The 20496-nt window shown below is 38.5% G+C and overlaps 1 protein-coding gene across 1 annotated transcript in view; it reads right to left on the bottom strand.

Moving 5' to 3' along the window:
• The window catches only part of SPICE1 (spindle and centriole associated protein 1), a 60672-nt gene that overhangs the window by 17432 nt on the left and 22744 nt on the right, over positions 1 to 20496 (bottom strand). Inside the window, exons 5-11 of the mRNA XM_052640468.1 lie at positions 19708 to 19810; positions 19398 to 19504; positions 16686 to 16801; positions 13574 to 13687; positions 5016 to 5158; positions 4689 to 4826; positions 3951 to 4216 (exon numbers count right to left, since the gene is read on the bottom strand). Of these exons, the coding sequence (XP_052496428.1) occupies positions 3951 to 4216; positions 4689 to 4826; positions 5016 to 5158; positions 13574 to 13687; positions 16686 to 16801; positions 19398 to 19504; positions 19708 to 19810 (987 nt within the window). The remainder of the gene's footprint in view (positions 1 to 3950; positions 4217 to 4688; positions 4827 to 5015; positions 5159 to 13573; positions 13688 to 16685; positions 16802 to 19397; positions 19505 to 19707; positions 19811 to 20496) is intronic.

Here is a 20496-nt window from a genome sequence, read left to right on the forward strand (position 1 = left end):
CAAAGTATATATTATGTGACAGTAACAAGATTTAAATATTTTATTAAAAGGTTTATATTTCATTAAAATGTACTGCTTTATCACCTTCCTTTCTTTTAATATAAAACAATGAACAGAATGATGTGTAGAATCAAACAACTACAATTTTTGTAGAAGAGAATGGAAGGAAGTACATATACCAACTGCTAGAATTTATGTAGGCCATCTCTAGGACAGACTGATAACGACAGTTGGCTACAGGAAGTAAACATGTTAAGTGAAAGTCAGGGGTAGGAATTAGATTTTTCACCATACAGTCTTTTGTTATCTTTGAATTGCATACCATGGTAAATATATCACCAGTTCAAAAATTAAGTTTCTTAAAACATAATTAAAAATAAAAAACAGGTTTAAATGATTAAGCTTCATAAAACAAGTGATTAACTAAAATGTACATGCTTCTAAGCCTGTAATATGTTCAGAGAGTCAAAAGTACACTTCTAGAGATTCCTAACCTATAGATGTAAGAATGTTAAGACTGTCACAAGTCTGACAGTAAAACAAATCTGTAAAAAGCAAATTTAGATAGATCTCCACAAGATGGAGAAGTAGAAGGACCTGAGCTCACCTCCTATCATGAAAACACCAAAATCACAACTAACTGCTGAATAACTATCTACAGACAAAAAAGATATTCTACTTCCAAAGACAAAGAAGCAGCCACAACGGGATTGTAGGAGGGGTGCATTCATGATACAATCAAATCCCATCAACTCTGGGTGGGCAACCCACTAACTGGAAAATAACTATATCACAGAAGTTCTCCCACAGGAGAATTCTGAGTCTGACATCAGGCTCCCCAGTCTGGCATCAGGAGGGGGAGCCCCCACAGTATTCAGCTTCGAAAGCCAGTGGAGCTTGATCACTGGAACTGCACAGAACTGGGAGAAACAGAAGTGTCACTTTTGGAGGGCACAGGCAAGTATTATGCATATCAGGACCCAGGGGAAAAAGCAGTGACTTCATAGGAGCCTGTACCAGACCTACTTGCTGGTCTTGGAGGGTCTCTCAGGGAGGCAGATGGTGGATGTGGCTCACTGTAGAAACAAGGACATTGGTTGTGGAGGTACTGGGTATTCACTGGCATGAGCTGTCCTGGATGCCATCACTTTGATGCCAAGACCTAGTTCCACCCAACAGTCCGACGGTGCCAGTGGTGAGATGTCTCAGGCCAAACAACCAACGGGGCAGGAACACAGCCCCACCCACCAGCAAACAGGCTGCTTAAAGTCTTCCTGAGTCTACAGTCATCTCTAAACACCTTGACACAGCCCTGCCCACCAGAGGTACAAGACTCAGCTCCACCCACCAGTGGCAGGCACCAGTCCCTCCCACCAGGAAATCTGCACAAACCTCTGAGAAAAGCCTCATCCACTAGGAGGTAGACACCAGAATAGAAATTATAAACAAGAACCCCAAGGGACCACAAACACAGAAAGTTAAACAAAATGAAACAGCACAGGATTATGTTCCAGACAAAGGCGTAAGATGAAGCCCCAGAAGAACAGCTAGGTGAAATGGAGCTAGGCAATCTACCTGAAAAAGAAGTCAGCAATGGTAGTAAAGATGACCCAAGACCTCAGAAAAAGAAAGGAGGCATGACTGAGAAGATACAAGAAATATTGAACAGAGAGTTAGAAGATACAAAGAATAAACAGAGATGAACAATATAATAACTGAGACAAGAAATACACTAGAAGAAATTAATGCAGAATAAATGAGGCAGAACAGATAAGTGAGCTGGAAGAGTGGTGGAAAGAACTGCCATGGAAGAGAATAAAGAATGAAAAGAAATGACAGTTTAAGAGACCTCTGGGACACACTAAATACAACAGCATCTGAATTAAAAACTTGCAACAAACAAAAGCCCGGGACCTGATGGCTTCACAGGTGAAGTCAATCAAACATTTAGAGACGCGTTAACACCTATCTTTCTGAAATGATTTCAAAATCTGCTGAGGAAGGAACACTCCCAAACTCATTCTATGAGGCCACCATCACCCTGATACCAAAACCAGACAAAGATCCGACAAAAAAGAAAATTACAGGCCAATATCACTGATGAACACAGACACAAAAATATTCCACAAAATACTAGCAAACTGAATCCAACAATATGCTTAAAGAATCACACACCGTTAGCAAGTGGGATTTATCCCAGGGATGCAAGGATTTTTCAATATCTGCAAATCAATCCTCATGAGATACCATGTTAACAAACTGAAAAAAACCATGATCATCTCAACAGATGCAGAAAAAGCTTTTGTCAAAATCCAACATCCATTTATGATAAAAACTCTTCAGAAAGCAAGCACAGAGGGAATCCTACCTCAACATATTAAAGGCCATATATGCAAACCCACAGCTAACATCACACTCAACAGGGAAAAGCTGAAAAAATTTCCTCTAAGATCAGGAACAAGACAAAGATGTTCATTCTCATCACTTTTATGCAACATAGTTTGGGAAGTCCTAGCCATGGTTATTAGAGAAGAAAAAGAAATAAACAAAATCCAAATTGGATAAAAAAAAGTAAAACTGTCAGATTTGCAGATTACAAGATACTATACACAGAAAATCCTAAAGATGCTTGGAGAAGGGAATGGCAACCCACTCCAGTATTCTTGCTTGGAGAATTCCATGGACAGAGGAGCCTGATGGGCTACAGTCCATGGGGTCACAAAGAGTCAGACACAACTGAGTGACTAATACTACTACTATACGTAGAAAATCCTAAAGATGCTAGTAGAAAACTGCTAGAGCTCATCAATACATTTGGTAAAGTTGTATTATATAACATTAATACATTTCTGTATACTTACTATAAAAAATCAGAAAGAGAAATTAAGGGAACTATTCCATTTACTATCACATCAAAAAGAGGAAAACACCTAGGAATAAACCTACCTAAGGAGACAAAAGACCTGTATAAACCATAAGTTACTGATAAAAGAAATTGAAAATGACACAAACAGATAGAAAGATATACCATGTTCTTGGATTGGAAGAATCAGTATTATCAAAATGACTATACGACCCAAAGTAATCTACAGATTTAACATAGTTTCTATCAACTTACCAATGTCATTTTTTTGCAAATCTAAGACAAAAAAATCTTAAAATCTGTATAGAAACACAAAAGTCCCCAAATAGCCAAAGCAATCTCTTTTAAAACATATTTGGCTGCATGAGGTCTTAGCTGCAGCATGCAGGATCTTCACTGCAACTCAGGGATCGTGCAGCGCCCTCTCTAGTTGTGGCAAACAGGCTCCAGAGCGCACAGTCACAGTAGTTGCGGCACACGGGCTCAGGTGCTCTGCGACATGTGGGGTCTTAGTTTCCCAACCAGGGATTTAACTCACGTCCCCTGCATTGCCAGGCAGATTCTAAACCACTGGACCATGAGGGAAGTCCCTAGCCAAAGCAGTCTTGAGAAAGAAAAATGGAGCTGGAGGAATCAGAAAAGAATTTTCCTGATCTGTGTCTACAGATCACAAGTATACCACTCACCAAGCTGAACTGAAGTGGGTGTAGCAAGCAGAGAAAAGAAGTAGAATGAGGACATCATTAGTAGTTTAATTAATCTATTACTGCCAAACAGTAATATTAACTATTAGCACAAGATATAATTATATTTATAGCAGATTGACCTAACTAATTATCACTTAGTTATTACCTATTTACCAAACTAAAATCAACACCACTTATCTGGCATATCTTTATCAGGATGTAGAGGAAAATTAAGAGGATAAACCCTTCCAACAGATAATCCAAAGCTGAGGCATTTTAAACAAAGCTACTCAAATTTGACAATACTTTATTTGGAGAACGCAATAATTTAAGTGTAGAGGGGAAAAACCTACCCAATTCTGCCATCAGCTTACTAGAAGAGTAGACGCTAATAACCTTACCTCTTTCAGGTACCGAACCAGGCGACAGAGTGAGCTCACGAGGGACAGGGTGAAGCCGGTGAGACCCTGACTGTTTTGGAGTCCCTGGACCTCGCGGCCTGTCCACCGTTCGTATTCTTCTATTTCATGTTCCACTTCATGTATCATGTGTTTGAGGACATCCAGGCTGGGGTTACTGCTACTTGGTAAGTCTGTGGAGGCTGTGCTGGCTGCTAACACGCTACTCTTCTGTTTGGAAGGAGCACGTGAATCTGGTTTTCTTTTCACTGATAATCACAGAAGTCATTCCCCATTAAGACCAGGAAAACTTAAACTACAAAAACGTCTGACTGTTGCTCACAATTTATAAAAGGTTTTTTTTACAGAAGGTATCATCATTTTCTCATGAAGAATCTACACTGTTTAAACCAGATTTATACTATCTGTAATAAATGAATGAGAATCACCCTTCTAGAGTTCCATGGAAAAATAGGAGGCACTAAATGGCTACCATTCAACAACCTCTTACTCTGCACGATCTGACTGGATGAATTTGAGAGACATGTACTAAGAAGCTAAGATAGCTATATCAAGTTACACAGTTGTTTTGTTTTGTTTCTTTATACTTCCAAAACAGAGAATTTATTTATTTTTAAATGTGTATAACCTCCCCATCCCACCCCTCTGTAGGTTGATACAGAGCCCCTGTTTGAGTTCCCTGAGTCATAATAACCCATTCTGTCAATTAAGAGACTGAACCTTTATTTAGCAGCTGTTTTTGCTTCCTTGAGTTTAGCACCTGTCCCACAACATAGCTTGAGTCTAGAGTCTCAGTAGCTTCTTCAGGTTGAAGCCTCGTATGGATTCTCTTAACAGCATTGGTAGCATTCAATGCAGCTACAATTCCAAAAGAATCTCAAGTGAACAACAAAAATATTTTTAAGCATTTCAATCAACAAGTCAATCAGTATTTACCAATCAGGCTAAGACAGTAAAAACCAAGTAACATTCCTTTAAAAATTACTGGGTTTAAGAAAGAAAGCAAGCTACTACTCTGGGAGAAATAATGCAGTGGGGGAACCAAACCTTTTTGTTCTCCTAATGGAGAAGCAGATGATGGAGTTCCTGAAGAGGCTGTTATTTGTGACTGTGTTGCTACTTTCTGCTGAATATCAGTCCATAGTTTATTAATTAACTCAGAATTTTCTTCCTTTATTTGGTGGAGAAACCTATAAATTACAGGACAACAAGTTATGTTAGAATTAGTAAGTACTATCATTTAACTTGTTCAACTGTTTACATGCTTGATGTGAAGAAACATGTAATAATTCATAATCAAAGAGAAATCTGTTTTGCTTTAATTTACAAGGTAAGAACTAAAATGCCCGTCTTCTCGGTGTTAGAAGGTACTGTTCATCTCCCTTCCAGTTTCCTAGCTAGGATGGCTCCCAAAACAAGAGTGATCTGCCCTTTCTGAAGTTTTGTGCTATAGGCTCCATCCTCCCCTCTCTTTCTCTAGAGAAAGTACATGGTTTTGATGAAGGAGCTGGTTCTCCAAGCACAGTCTCTGCTCATCACTTAAGTAAAGTGACTGGAGCAGATCCTGCCCCTGTGTGTCAGGGAGGCGGGAAGAAGGAATGAGAAGAGCTGCAGTGCAGGGGGTGAGAAAGAGGAGCCTTTGCTGTAATCATCTTTATCAGTGATAAAGCTGATTTTTCAATCTCTAGTTGTCTGATTTGTTTGCCTATTTCCCAATTGGGCTAATATTTCAAAGGGGAGGGTGCTAAAAATAGAAACAACCCAAATGTCTACCAGCTGATGAATGAATAAAATGTGTTCTGTTCACACAAAAGAACATTATTCAGTGGTAAAAAAAAAAAAAAAAATGAAGTGCTAACACACTACAAATATGGATGAATCTTGAAAACATGTGATGGACACCAGACACCAGAAAATTAATACAGATTTTGCTATCGAGATATGGAGTGCTGACACAAAAGATCACATTTTGCATGATTCTCTATAGAAAATGTCCAGAAGAGGCAAATCTACAGAGATTACAAAACACACACACACACAATCATTTAATAGATTAGGCTGTGGGCTGAAAGGTTTGGGAGAAAATGGGATCTGACTATTAAAGAATGTGGGGCTTCTTTTGAGGGTAATGAAAATGTTCTGAAACTGATTATGGGTCACACAATTCAATGAATATACTAAAAAAGAATCTCAAATTCTGTTAATATTATACTTTAAATGGGTAGATTGTATGGTATATGAACTATAAATCAATGAAACTGTTATGAGAAAACAACAGAGGAAGTCTTATTGAAAATAGCAGAGGAAGTGACTCCAAAAACCTTAACATAGTGGAGCTGCTTTCAAGCAACCTGTGGACAGCATATTGAACACTAGCTGCTACAAAGTTTAATTAACAAAAGGCCTGTAATGTGGTCCAAGCACATTATGGCTAGTCATCAAAGCATCAAGAAGACTCCTAGTGCAACATAGTATAGGTGGTGGTGGTTTAGTCACCAAGTCCTGTCCAACTCTTGCGACCCCATGGATTATGGCCTGCTAGGCTCCTCTGTCCATGGGATTCTCCAGGCAAAAATACTGGAGTGGGTTGCCATTTCCTTCTCCAAGGGATCTTCCCAACCCAGGGACTGAACCTGGGTCTCCTGCATTGTATAGTATGAGTTAGGTCTAAATACAACCTTCAGGACAAATCCTAAGAAAAGTGTCATAATGAGATTTCTGTACAACTTGGGAAAATCCAAACCAGTTTGAACTCCATTACTGTCTCCTAATGTTTATACTTTTAATAATCAGGTTGTATCAAACAGCAACAACAAAATAATAATCCAATACTATCTATGGTAGGCTTAAGAATGGCCCTCTAAAAAGACATGCATAACTTAATTCCTGGAACTTGTGAATGTTACCTTATCTGACTAAGAAGGAACTTTGCAGGTGTGATTAAGCTAAGGATCCTGAGACAGGGAGATGATTCTGGATTCTCCAAGTGGGCCCTGAATGCAATCATATGCATCCTTAAGAGGGAAGCAGAGGGAGATTTTGATGCACACAAGCAGAAAAGGTGACATGAAAGAGAAGGCAGAGACTGGACTGATGTGGACACAAGCCAAAGAACTCCTTCAGCCACCAGAAGCTGAAAGAGGTAAGGAATGCATTCTCGCTTAGAGCACCCAGAGGGAACGTGGCAATACCAACATCGTCACTTTAGTCTAGTGAAACTCATTTAGGATCTCTGGCCCCTAGAACTGTGAGAGAATAAATATCTGCTGTTTGAAGCCACCTAGTTTGTAGAAATTTGTTAACACAGCCCCAGAAAATTAATACAGATTTTGGTATCGAGATATGGAGTGCTGATGTAACAAATACCTAAAAATATGAAAGTAGCTTTGGAACTGGATAATGAATAAAGGCTAGAACAATTTTTAGGTGAATGATAGAAAAAGCCTCCTTTCCATGGATCATATCACTGACTCACGAATCTGAGCAAACTCTGGGAGATAACTGGAGGACAGAGGAGCCTGGCGTGCTGCAGTCCATGGGGTTGCAAAGAGTTGGACATGACTCAGCAACTGAAGTTCTGAACAACAACAGAAAAACCCTGATTGCCTTAAAAAGATTATTGATAGAAATATGAATGTTAAAGATTCTTTCACTGAAGACTCAAGAGGAAGTGAGGAGCATGGTAGAGAAAGCCTGTATCATCTGAGAAAACAACATATCATCATAAATAGAATGCTGGTAGAAATATGAATATTAAAGACACTTCTGGTGAGGATTCTGAAGAAAATGAGGAACATGTTATTGAAAACTGGGAAAAAGGCAGTCCTTACTATAAAGCAGTAGACAAGCTGAGTTGTGTGGAGAAGCAGAATTTGTAAGCAATGAAACTGGATATTTATCTGTCAAGGTTTACAAGGAAAAGTACTGAACGTGCAGGTGGAGACAGTGGTGAACCTGCCTGCCAACACGGGGGAAGCCCACTCCAGTATTCCTGCCTGGAGAATCCCCATGGACAGAGAGTCTGGCAGGCTAGCTCACAGGGTCACAGAGAGTCAAGACTGAAGCGACCACATATGCACACGCACGCACTGAACATGCAGCCTGCTTTTCTTCTTGCTGAAACCCAAGAGTAAAGAGAGAAACTGAGAGGAGAACTCTTAAGCAAGAAGAAACCAGGACTTGATTTGAGAAATCCTTACTCTTCAGATTGCAAAAGATGCTCAGATTAGGAGTCACTGTTAGGAAAGCAGGCTCTGGAGAGAAGGACAAGTGCACCAATTCTCTTTTATGGCAGCGTCGATTATAACAGTATTTTAATGACTTCATTTCAGAGACAACTTAGGAATATCAGCATCTCTAATTTACATCCCATCCAAAAGAAGCTACCCAAGCCTACTGGAAAGAGCAATTTTCCTTGTCATTTGGTTTTGCCACTTGGGATTTCTTCTTCTCAATTCTTTCTCCCTTTTTTCACATGATGAATGCCTCCAACATCATCTCTTCCTCTCCCTAGCTTGTAATACAAAGGTCTACAGAGGAAGTAAGGTAGTGGTAAGGGTTAAGTAAGAGAAAGGCTTACAGCCATTGCTTCCTCACTTGGAATGTGCTGACCCCTCAAAACACCAATGACTCAGTAGAGATTTCTGAGGATTGTGTTACAGATTTATTGATAATGTATAATATTATCATATGAGAAATCAATTCCGTGCTCACAAGAACTCACAGAATTCACAGAAATTTTCAGACCAGAAGGCACCTTAGAAGTCTTATTTTCTACCCTCCTCATATTTTACAACTGAGGAAATAAAGACCAGAGATGATCTAAATAGTAAGTAACCAAAGGCTTAGTCCCCAGATTCCAAGTCTAATTCATCTTCTATTAATACCCCATGCTCAGCAGTCAATAAGCAACATTTTGAGACATAAGGTATTCATCAGTTAGAAACTGCCTTTTCAAACAACTAATCAGATAAAACTAATCTTCACCTACTCAAGGAAAAAAATTATTTACTTCAAGTGTAAAGAATAAAAGTTATTCTGTACAAGATCCGTTACATTTAGGTTCTGAAAGAAAAGTACTGAAAAGATGATACACATTTCCAGGTATTCTGAAGAAAATGGTGACCAGCTAAACTTGAATTACTCTACATATCCTCCAAACACTGTACAGGAAACAGAAAAGCAAATACAACAGCACACAACCCAAACCTTCTATATTATTGGGAGAGAGAGAATACTACTAACTTCAAACTACCTCTAAGTATAAAAACAAGCATCAAGCTCCAACAAAGATATTTCTTGAGCTCCTGCAGGAAACCTTTGCAAAGAATGGAGGCAGCTCAAAATGACTCCAAAGAGAAAAGGAGCGCTGAGAGCCTAACGGTGGCAAACATTACCTCTAGAAAGAAAAGGTCCATTCTAAGTAGGCAAATACTTAAAAAAAAAAAAAAAACACTGGGCCACCATAACCTGACCAGGAAGTGTGCAGAAGCCAAGACGGTAGTCTTGGGAAGGCATCACTTCTTAAGGAAAAGAGAGTTAACAGAAAAGGAAAGATGCACTTTGGAGGCTGAGTGCTGGAGGGAAAAAGGGGCAAAAGACCTGCAAGACAAAACAGAGCCACGATATTGGAGGAGAGGCCACCTTTAAGCTACCAATACTTTTTTTTTTCTTAAAAAAAAAAAAAAAAGGCTTTAAAGAAGTTGTGCATCACTGTAACTGAGAGAAAAATCACCCCAAACTCCCAATCCTCTCCACAAAATGTTCAGTATAACAAAGGCAGTATATCAAACCAGAAAACTGAAACTGAAATATTTCAGCTAACAAAATTTCTGCCCACAACATGCAGAAAAAAGCAGAAGTAAACCATAATACAATACTTTAAGTAGAATTAAATATACTTTAAAAAGCATTTCTTTAATCAGAAATTCTAAAACTAAAACCAGAAATGGACAAAGAACAGGAAGAAATAAAAGAACTGATTAAACTGAAGAAAGAAATCAGAGAAAAACTATGTCAGCAATAAAGGTTAAATTACAATGTGTCCACTGGAGAATTGTTAAACAAACATTTAATAAGCCACATTAAAGAACTACAGAAAAACAACAAAAAGAATAAAATTAAGATTAAGAAGACTACAAAGGTCAAAGAGAAAGTGCCTAAAGAGGGAAACCAGGAAAAACCTTTTGTGTATATAAGGGGAGTTTCTGAAATAGAAAAACAAAACAGTGATTTAGAACTAATACTTAAAATTACAACTATAATCAAAGAAAACTTTTAAGGCCAAAAAGGAAAGAAAGAAAAGAACTGAATATATACATATTTCCTACATACAGGAAAGGGCCCATATATAAATATAGGAAAGGGCCAACTGTGTTGGAAAAGGAAAAATTGACCTGGAAAGGTAATCTAAAATATAGTTTAGCAAAATTTAAATTTTAAAGATAAAAGAAATCAAGTCACTAGATTAAAATGCCAGATTATTTACAAGGGGAAGAAAAGGGCAAGAAAATTATCCTAGCATCAGACTTCCCAAAAAACACCATTCCAAGCAAACCAAGAATGGAGTAACATTTTTAAGAATGTAAGGAAACAAAATAGGAACCATAGATTTTATATCCAGCCAAAATGTCCTTCAAATATCAAAGCCATACAAAAACTTCTAAACTTTCAAAAACTCAAGGAAAACTGAATTCACAAGTCCTATGGCATAAACTTTGTATGAGAGAATCAGCCAAGAGTTAACTAGGGACACATCATAAAGGGACTGATGATGAGCATTTGATACATTTAATTATAGCTCAAGAACAAAAACAAAAATGGAGATATAAGAGGAAAAATAGTATGTAAATGTTTCATGCTCCGTTAAAGGGAAAAAATCCAGCTCAAAAATGGGGATGAGGATGGAGAGAAAAGCAGGGAAGAAATGGGAATGCTGCATAACCCACTTGCTGCACAGGTAGTAGGTCAAAGTCAAAAACACCATTGCAAACCTGACAGTGAAAGCTTAAGTAAGAAAACACGGGACTAAAGGCGCTACAGAAAGTTGATATAAAGAAATGAGCAAGAACAAAAACTACAACTTCCTAAATGCCAATGAAACTTTCTAAAAGAACAGAGAAGTCATCTCACATAAAGAAGGAAAATTATAATTAAAGTATAATACACTCAGTATCATAAAATAATGACAAAGTTGACACCAAATATATCAATCATATCAATACATGTTATAAGCCTACTTCACCAATTTAAAAAAAATGATTTTCAAATTGGCTAATAAGGCAAGATCCAATTCTATGTTAAATACAAAGACACATTTAGAACACAATAATTCAGAAAAACTAAAAGAATAAGCAAAGAAGATCCAGGAGATTAGAAACAAGAAAAAAAGCAGAGGTTTTTTTCCTGTTATCAAAGTACAACTGAAGCCAAGAGACACTAATTTGACTTGTTAGCCAATTTATAATGCTAAAAGCCATAATTCACAATAAAGATATAATATACACGGATATCCATGTATCAAAAAATAACCACCTTTATAAGGACGGGGGTATTTAACTCCAAACAGAATTACATATACTTAAACATCAAATGCAAAGAAACAAACAGTAATAGTGAGAGACTTTAAAACACCATTCTCAATACAAGCTAACGGCAAAAATAAATAAGGATATAGAAGACATATACAATATAATCAATAAGGTAGATCTTACGGATATACATAAAGAACTTTATACTTTATTAATAGAGAATATACCTTCTTTTCAAACACACACATGGACATTCACAAAAATTTGATCATATATTCCAGTCACAAAGAAAACATCATTAAATTCCATAAGTAGAAATATTACAAACCACACTCTGGCTGCAATAGAAATAAAAACAACTGTAGAAGAAAACCAAGAGACTCTTCTATCTGGAAGCTTAAAAATGGGGAAAAATAAAACCAATAAAAACTATTAAATAATTCTTAGGTAAAAGAGCAAATATAAACTGAAATTAATTTCTAAAATAATAAAACACCACATATTCGGTTGTATAGTACACATTTAAGGCAGTGATCATGGAAAAATTCTGAACCTTAAATGTGCTTATCAATTAAAATAAAATAATGAAAATAAATGCATTGCATTCTCAACTCAAGCTTATTTTAAAAAGCACAAAGAAGATTATAATAAAGATAAAAGCAAAAATTGATAAGGAAGAAATCAGAAAAATTACAGGTCTGGTTAAGAAAGCAAAAGACATTTTCCAGAAGTATAGAGATTATTTGCACACCTCAATGGACATACATCCATAAATCTAGATGAAATGGATAATTTTATGAGAAAATGTAATTTATCAAAATTGACATCAACAGATACAGAAGGCTTAGATAATCCAATATTCATAGGAGAAACAAAAGTTATTATGGTACTTCCCCACAAAAAAAAGCACCAGGCTCAAATAGTTTCACAGGGGAATTCTACCAAACACTCAAAGTACAGAGAGTCCCAATGCTACATAAATTGTTCCAGAACTTAAAAAATTAGAAAACTTTCCAACAGATGCATCTTATAAAATCAAGTATAACACTGTCACCTCAATCTGATACTATATATTTTAAAATTATAGATAATATCATTTATGAATATTAATACAAGAATACTATTAATAAAATATTAACAAACAATATTTAATACCACAATAATAAAAATATGCCAATTGGAATTTATTTCAGGAATTCAAGAATATTTCAAAAAGGCATTTATAACATAAAGAACCATACTAATAGATTTAACAAGGAAACACATATGATTATCTACAAATGTTAAAAGTCTTTGAGAAAATTCAACACTCATTTCTGATAAAAACATTCAAGAAAACAGGATTCGAAAGATGTTTCCCTAGCATTGTTTTTGTTTTAAAAGAAAAAAAACCTGAGTACTGAAGCCAGCACTTTACTAAAGAGGAAACAAAAGTATCATTTTCACAGATCAGGAGCAAAACAAGGATGCCCGATGCCCAATGCCCACTATGTCCACCATCATTTACCACTGTCTCTTAGCTACTGCAGTATACAAAAGAAACAAGCTAGTGATATAAGACTCAGAAAACAAAAGTATGTCTATCTGCAGATGACAAGATAAGTAAAAGTGAAGTCGCTCAGTCCTGTCCGACTCTTTGCGACCCCATGGACTGTAGCCTACCAGGCTCCTCCCTCCATGGGATTCTCCAGGCAAGAATACTGGAGTGGGTTGCCATTTCCTTCTCCAGGGGATCTTCCCGACCCAGGGATCAAACCCGGGTCTCCCACATTCCAGGCAGATGCTTTAACCTCTGAGCCACCAGGGAAGCCCGATGACGTGATAGGATACCTGGAAAACCCTAGAAAACCAATGCTATAACTAACTCAACCAAGGTTCAGAAAGGTAGCAGAATATCAATATAACACAGTGAAATCAGCTTGGCATCAAAACAGTGGCCTCTAAGACAGCTCACATCAATGAGAACTCCCTAGTACCTCCACCACCAGTGTCCTTGTCCTCACAGAGAGCCACAGCCACCCTCCACCCTCCCACCCAGGAGATCTTCCAAGACCGGTAGGGCATTTGCTTACTCACTGCTCACTACAGGGAGGCCTTTTCCAGATGTATTCCTTTTCAGAGGCTTTGTCTTCTGCAAGGGAAACGGACTCCTCCAAGGCTACTATCTCGTTTACTGTGCTGAATACCCTGCTGAGTGGTACACAGACATACAGTTTAGCCCTGGTGTCTTCTTACCTATTTTGGTAATGGGAATCAACATTCATAGTGACTATAATGCCCCCAGTTCAGGAGGCCTGGAGAAATAATCTACACAAAGTGGCTTGTTCATATACATTTCTGGAATCAATTTCCTTTCTGAGATCACTGAATGGATCAGCTACACCCTGGCCACCTGGTCTCTTCTCAGCACTTAATTTGCATTTTTTCTCACTTTCTTCCCTTGGGCTGTGAACCTTTCACCACCATAGGTTCTACCTTAAGATTTTGAGGACTACCCCAAGTCTTGGAAAGCCCTCATTCCATTCATCTTTTAAGGAAACCAAACAAAAAGGGAACACAGCTCCCATGACCCTATAGAAAACCATAAAGCTGCTGAGCCTGTAACTTTTACAGTCCCACTGCGTATATGTGAGAGTTGGCCTCTGGAGTTCTGGCAGCTAACCTAAGAATTCTGCAGGGGGCCCCCTTCATGTTTCCTCCTACCCTCCCAGGGGGTCTCTGTCCTGATCTGTTGAAGCTCACAAAGCCCTTTGTCACACAGGGACATCTGCTGCTTAGCCTTTCCTCCTGAAAAGTAAAAAGTTCCCCAAGTATTTTTTCCTTTGGATAACACAAGTACAGGTGCTTTTATACCTGCTCTGTATCAGTGTAAGACAGCTCTGTAGTCGAGACAGTTTTGAGTTGAGGGCAGTGTTTAAAGAATTTATTATAGGTACACATTTGATTAAACAAATCAGCAGAGATTTAAATTCTGAAGCTGCACAGACCCAGAGCAAACCTCCTCCCAAATGAAAACCCACTCACACTTTACTTTTCCATGGTTAATAGTGAAAGATGGGAAATAATTAAGTAGACTTTTAATAAAGGAGTCCTCTCTTCATACTGCTGAACAAATGCAACAACTCATAGACCTCATTTAAAATTTCTGCTTTGTCTTAGTGCCTCTGCTTTCCTCAAGATTCCACAATCCCTGATAGAGATACTGAAGGCTAATCCAGAAAGCTGATATGGGTTTTACCAAAGGCCAGGTTTTAATGATCACAAAGAAGAAATGACTCTGGTTGACTACAAAGAGAGAAAAAAAATGTTTTACAAAATATTGCAAGTTCTTGTATTAGAAACCATGGAAATATCCAAATAATGAGAGTGTCAAATAAGGAAAATTACCGAGTAAAAGCATATGCTGTTTGCCGTGACGAGACACAGACAATGATGGCAAAGCATCTCAGAAGCGCCCCGCAACTTTTCTCTTCTGGAGTTTCTGCATCAAGTCCTCAGGAACTGATCAACAAGGCATCCCCTAGTGGTGCCTTGAACTGCAGCTCTCAAAAGTCCCAGCAGCAGAGGTTGAAAACTGCAACCAGAGGGATGCCTCTAGGCAGAAAATGTGCTTTGTTTGGCTCCAACAGTGTTTCACACATAGTTTGGTTTTCTTTTTTATTTTTTTACATTGAAAGTTTCCAAAATTTAAAAATTAGGTTTCTATATTTTCTGTTTTCCTTTAAAAAGTTGGAGGATCTGGGCCTGCAGAGCCCACTAAGAACTGTGACTGATCAGCTGGTAGATATTAGAATTTGCAACCTCTGTAGAGGAGTCAACCTCACATGAAATGGAAAGATATCCCATGCTCTTGGATTGGAAGAATTAATATTGTTAAAATTGCCATAATACCCAAAGCAATCTACAGATTTAATGTGATCCCTATCAAACTACCCATGACATTTTTCACAGAACTAGAACAAATAATCCTAAAATGTATATGAAACCGTAAAAGACCCAGAATTGCCAAAGCAATCCTGAGGAGAAAAAGAACACAGCAGGAGGCACAACCCTCCCAGACTTCACACAATATTACAAAGCTACAGTAATCAAAACAAAAATAAACAAATAGAGCCTAATTAAACTCAAAAGCTTTTGCACATCAAGGAAGCCATAAACAAAAGAAAAGACTATCCAAAGGATGAGAGAAAATATTTGCAAATAAAGTGACTCTCCAAAATATACAAACAGCTCACTTAGATACATATCAAAGCAACAAACAACCCAATCAAAAACAGTGGGCAGAAGATCTAAACAGAGACTTCTCCAAAGAAGGCATACAGATGGCAAAAAGCAGATGAAAAGACGCTCAACACTGCTAATTATTAGAGAAATGCAAATCAACCTACAATGAGATATCACCTCAGGCCAGTGAGAATGACCATCAACAAGAAGTCTACAAACAAAAAATGCTAGAGAGGGTGGGGAGAAAAGGGAACCCTCCTCCACTGTTGGTGGGACTGTAAACTGGCTGCAGCCACTACGGAGAACAGTATGGTGATTCCTTGAAAAACTAGAAACAGAGCTACCAGATGATCCAGCAATCTCAGTCCTGAGCATATATCCAAAGAAAATCATACTTCAAAAAGATACATGCACCCCAACGTTTACTGCAGCACTATTTACAACAGCCAAGACATGGAAGCAATCTAAGTGTCCGTCAATAGATAAATGGATCGAGATGTGGTATACACACAATAGAATACTACTCAGCCATAAATATGAACAAAATAATGCTATTTGCAGCAACACAGAAGGACCTAGAGATAAGGAGACCAAGTGAAGTGTCAGAGAAAAGCAAACATCATAAGGTATCACTTATATGTGGAATCTGAAAAAAAGAAAAAGATACAAATGAACTTATTTACAAAACAGACTTACAGACTGGTACTAAGTGAGAAGATCTCAAATGTTTTCACCACAAAGAAGAAATGGTAATTATATGATGTGATGGAGGTATTAACCACCCATCACTTAATGCTATGATGGTAGCCATTTTGCAGTATATAAGTATACCAAATCAACAAGTTGCACACCTTAAACTCATACAACATTATCTATCAATTATACCTCAATAAAGCTGGGGAGGGGAGAGATGGCCTTGGGAAAAAAAGGAAGCACTGTAGATATTTATGCCGTATATACTTACGTTCCTGCATTTGCATTTGACTGAGAGATCAGAGAGTTATCCAACTCATTCTCACTTTCTTCTGACTGGCTGTTAACAGTTCCTTCTTGTTCATCATCATCTACTTCATTAAGAGCCTTACAATTAAATAGCAACACAGACCGGTTACACACACCGTTATCTTTTGTTTCTTTTTGTCATAAGAGAGGTCCTTCCTTCTAAGGCAAATCCCTCTATACGTGGTCTAGAAACCAAACTCTCTTACCTCCTCTGGTCCATCAACTGCCCCTTCTCTCTCCATTTTCAATCTCTCCTTACTAGCTTCAGTTCATCCACCTTTAAATGTAAGTCTCTCCCATCTTATCCTGACCCTATACTGACCTTGAGCTACCATTTATCTTCCCTTTTTGTGCCATAAACTTTTTGAAAGATCTGCCCTCACTTCTCATTCACCATTTGTACCCTTCAACTTTGCTTCTTCCCTGCCACTCCGTGTAAACTGTTCTCTACATGGTAAACATCAACACACTTGTTCTCAAATCAAATGGATATTTCTGTCTTTGCCTTTCATTACTTCTCACTCATCAGATATCAATGGCAACTCACTTCCTTCCTTCAAAATCTTCTTTATATACTTTTCTTTTTCACTTCCAGGATACCATTATTTTCTTGGTTTTTCTTCTTCTTTTAGCCATTCCTTCCCAATCTCTTTCACTGGTTCTTTTTCTGTCCTTCTCCTCTATTTAATGTCATTCTCCTCTCACTTGATGCATTTTTGATGTTTACATCTAATTCCAAGGTGCAATTACAAGCCAAATGCTGTTAATTTCCAAACCTCTATCTTCACCCAGATGTCTCTTGAGCCCTCAACATTCATGTCCAACTGCCTAAGAGATGTCTAAAGGAGAACATCCTACACATAAATACCCATCATGTCCAAAATTTATCATTTTCCTAAGCCTCCCTTAGGAGAAGGCAATGGCAACCCACTCCAGTACTCTTGCCTGGAAAATCCCATGGATGGAGGAGCCTGGTAGGCTGTAGTCCATGGGGTTGCTAAGAGTCAGACACAACTGAGCGACTTCACTTTCACTTTCATGCATTGGAGAAGGAAATGGCAACCCACTCCAGTGTCCTTGCCTGGAGAATCCGGGGATAGGGAGCCTGGTGGGCATCTATGGGGTTGCACAGAGTCAGACACAACTGAAGCAACTTAGCAGCAGCAGCAGCAAGCCTCCCTTATCATTCTTCCAGAAACCTTGTTCCCGCCATATTATCAAGACCATGAACAGCATAACCATCTACTCAGATTCTCAAGCCAGCAGACTGGAAATTATCCTTCTTCTTTACCCACCACATCCAATCAGTCACCCAATCTTGTCAGTTCTACCCCTTTTTGAGCTCTCAAATCTATCCCTCTTCCCCTTTACCTCCTTCCCTACTGCCATGCTTTGGGTCAGTCCTCACCACTTCTCACCAAGATTCCAATCTGAGTCTTTAACAAGACCCTCTTACCAGTCTTGCCCCTCCCTCCCCAATCCATTTTCCACACGACCGTCAATTTCACCGTAACAGTGCTCTTCTTAAAATCCTGTAGCGGCTCTACTCTTGCTCTCAGGTTCACTAGTCCTTCATGACCCAGCTCCTTCCTTTCTCTCTAACCCTGACTCTTGCTACTTCCCCACCCTCATCGCATGATCGTCTGAAAGCTAACTTTGTAATAACTGCCAAAACATACATACATATCCCTGGCTTTTGGCTAGGGATATGGCTAATGGGCTTTAGCTATTAAAAATATGTACAACATTCTACTTAATTGCAAGTAGCAAACAGTACATTTATATGATTCTGGACTTTGTAATTGCCTAGGATCATCCGTCTAACTGATGATTCTCTTTTTTTTCATAGAAGATATAAATAACTTCGAAAGTTGCATTAAACAGGTATTATTGAGTCCTGCACATGCTTGCTCAGTCACTCAGTCATATCCAACTCTTTGTGACCCTACGGGACTGTAGACTGCCAGGCTCCTCCATCCGTGAGACTTTCCAGGCAAGAATACTGCAGTGGGTTGCCATTTCCTCCTTCAGGGGATCTTTCTAATCCAGGGATTGAACCCGTGACTCCTGCACTGGCAGGCGGATTCTTTACCACTGAGCCACCTGGGAAGCCCATGCATACATACATGCTAAGTCATTCAGTCGTGTCCAACTCTTTGTGACCCCATGGACTATAATCTTATGGCGCCAGACAGCCTAGATTTGAGTGCCATCACTCATGCTAACTAGCTATGTCAGCTTGGACAAGTCACTCAATTTTTCTGAGTCTGTTTTTCATCTGCTGCTACTGCTGCTGCTAAGTCACTTCAGTTGTGTCCAACTCTGTGCGACCCCACAGACAGCAGCCCACTAGGCTCCTCTGTCCCTGGGATTCTCCAGGCAAGAGTACTACAGTGGGGTGCCATTGCCTTCTCCGTTTCATCTGCTAAATGGGGATAATAATAGTAACTACCTCCAAGGTAATCATTCAATACAGGTTAGCTACTATTCTCCAGTCCTATCTCGTTTAGTATAAGCATCACTCACTGAAAGGGCAACATGCTTGAGTAAGAATATATCTAGCAACCACATCTCAGTATTTCGATATTAAAGCTTTTGAAATGTTTACCACAATACCAATCTACATCAACTTAGTTTTAGCATGAGCATTATGGCTGTGAGCAAAGCACATTACCTGAGGCTCTATAACAGATTCGCTACGGATGGCCTGGGTGACAGGGTCCTGACTGACCACAATGGGACTTTGAGAGGACTCCGGAGCCATTGTTACATTCGGAAATCCTGCAGAAGGAAAATGAGCCATGATGATTTTGTTTCGTTTAAATTGACTTCACATGCACTCTACACTGCCATAAGTGAATCATCATATGAAAATCTTTAATAATAGCAACTCACATTTACTGTAACATGATATTCTTTCAAATAGCTGGTGTGAGCTGTGGTTAATAAGATCAAGAAACTTTTGTTTGATGTGAATACTTTACCTGTGCGCCTGCGAGGAAAATCAACAAATAGATCTTTTGTTGTGGCCATCAAATGATCAGATTTTTCCAATACATCCTGCAGCTGGTATTGATCAGAAAGAATCTAGACGTGTTAATGATAAATATTATTATTCAGGAAAAAATATATATATACACATATATACTCAACAAATCACAAAGGAAAAGCCTGTTCAGGAGCATAAAAATAATCTAAAATCCTCAGTGGCAATATTGTTAAGCACCAGTAGATGGGGCTATTACAACAATTTGTTGTTGTTTAGTCTGTAAGTGAAATCGCTCAGTCCTGTCCGACTCTGTGAACTCATGGACAGAGGAGCCTGGTGGGCTGCAGGCTGGTGGGCTGCAGATTTCCCAGACAAGAATATTAGAGTGAGTTGCTATTTCCTATTCCAGAGGATCTTCCCCACCCAGGGATCGAACCCACGTCTCCTGCATTGGCAGGCAGATTCTTTACCACTGAGCCACTACAATACCTGGAGAAGGAAATGAGAGGACTTTAAATGCTTGGCTTCAACCCAAAGAAATACATTATTAAAGTATGACCCAGTCCACACACACATGTAAAGGTAAATGTGAATACACACCAAAATAAAAGTTTTGCTTAACCTTACTCTTTGAAAACCGCTCTTATACTTTCTTTTTATTTTCTATTTTTCAAATGATGGTTGCAACCCACTAACTCCATTTCATAATCCATAAACAAGTTGTGATCCACAGTTGAAAAACTCAGTAAACATATGAATCTTTGAGCCATAAACTCAGATATGT

Source organism: Budorcas taxicolor, chromosome 1 (genome assembly GCF_023091745.1).
Source record: "Budorcas taxicolor isolate Tak-1 chromosome 1, Takin1.1, whole genome shotgun sequence".
Taxonomy (NCBI): domain Eukaryota; kingdom Metazoa; phylum Chordata; class Mammalia; order Artiodactyla; family Bovidae; genus Budorcas; species Budorcas taxicolor.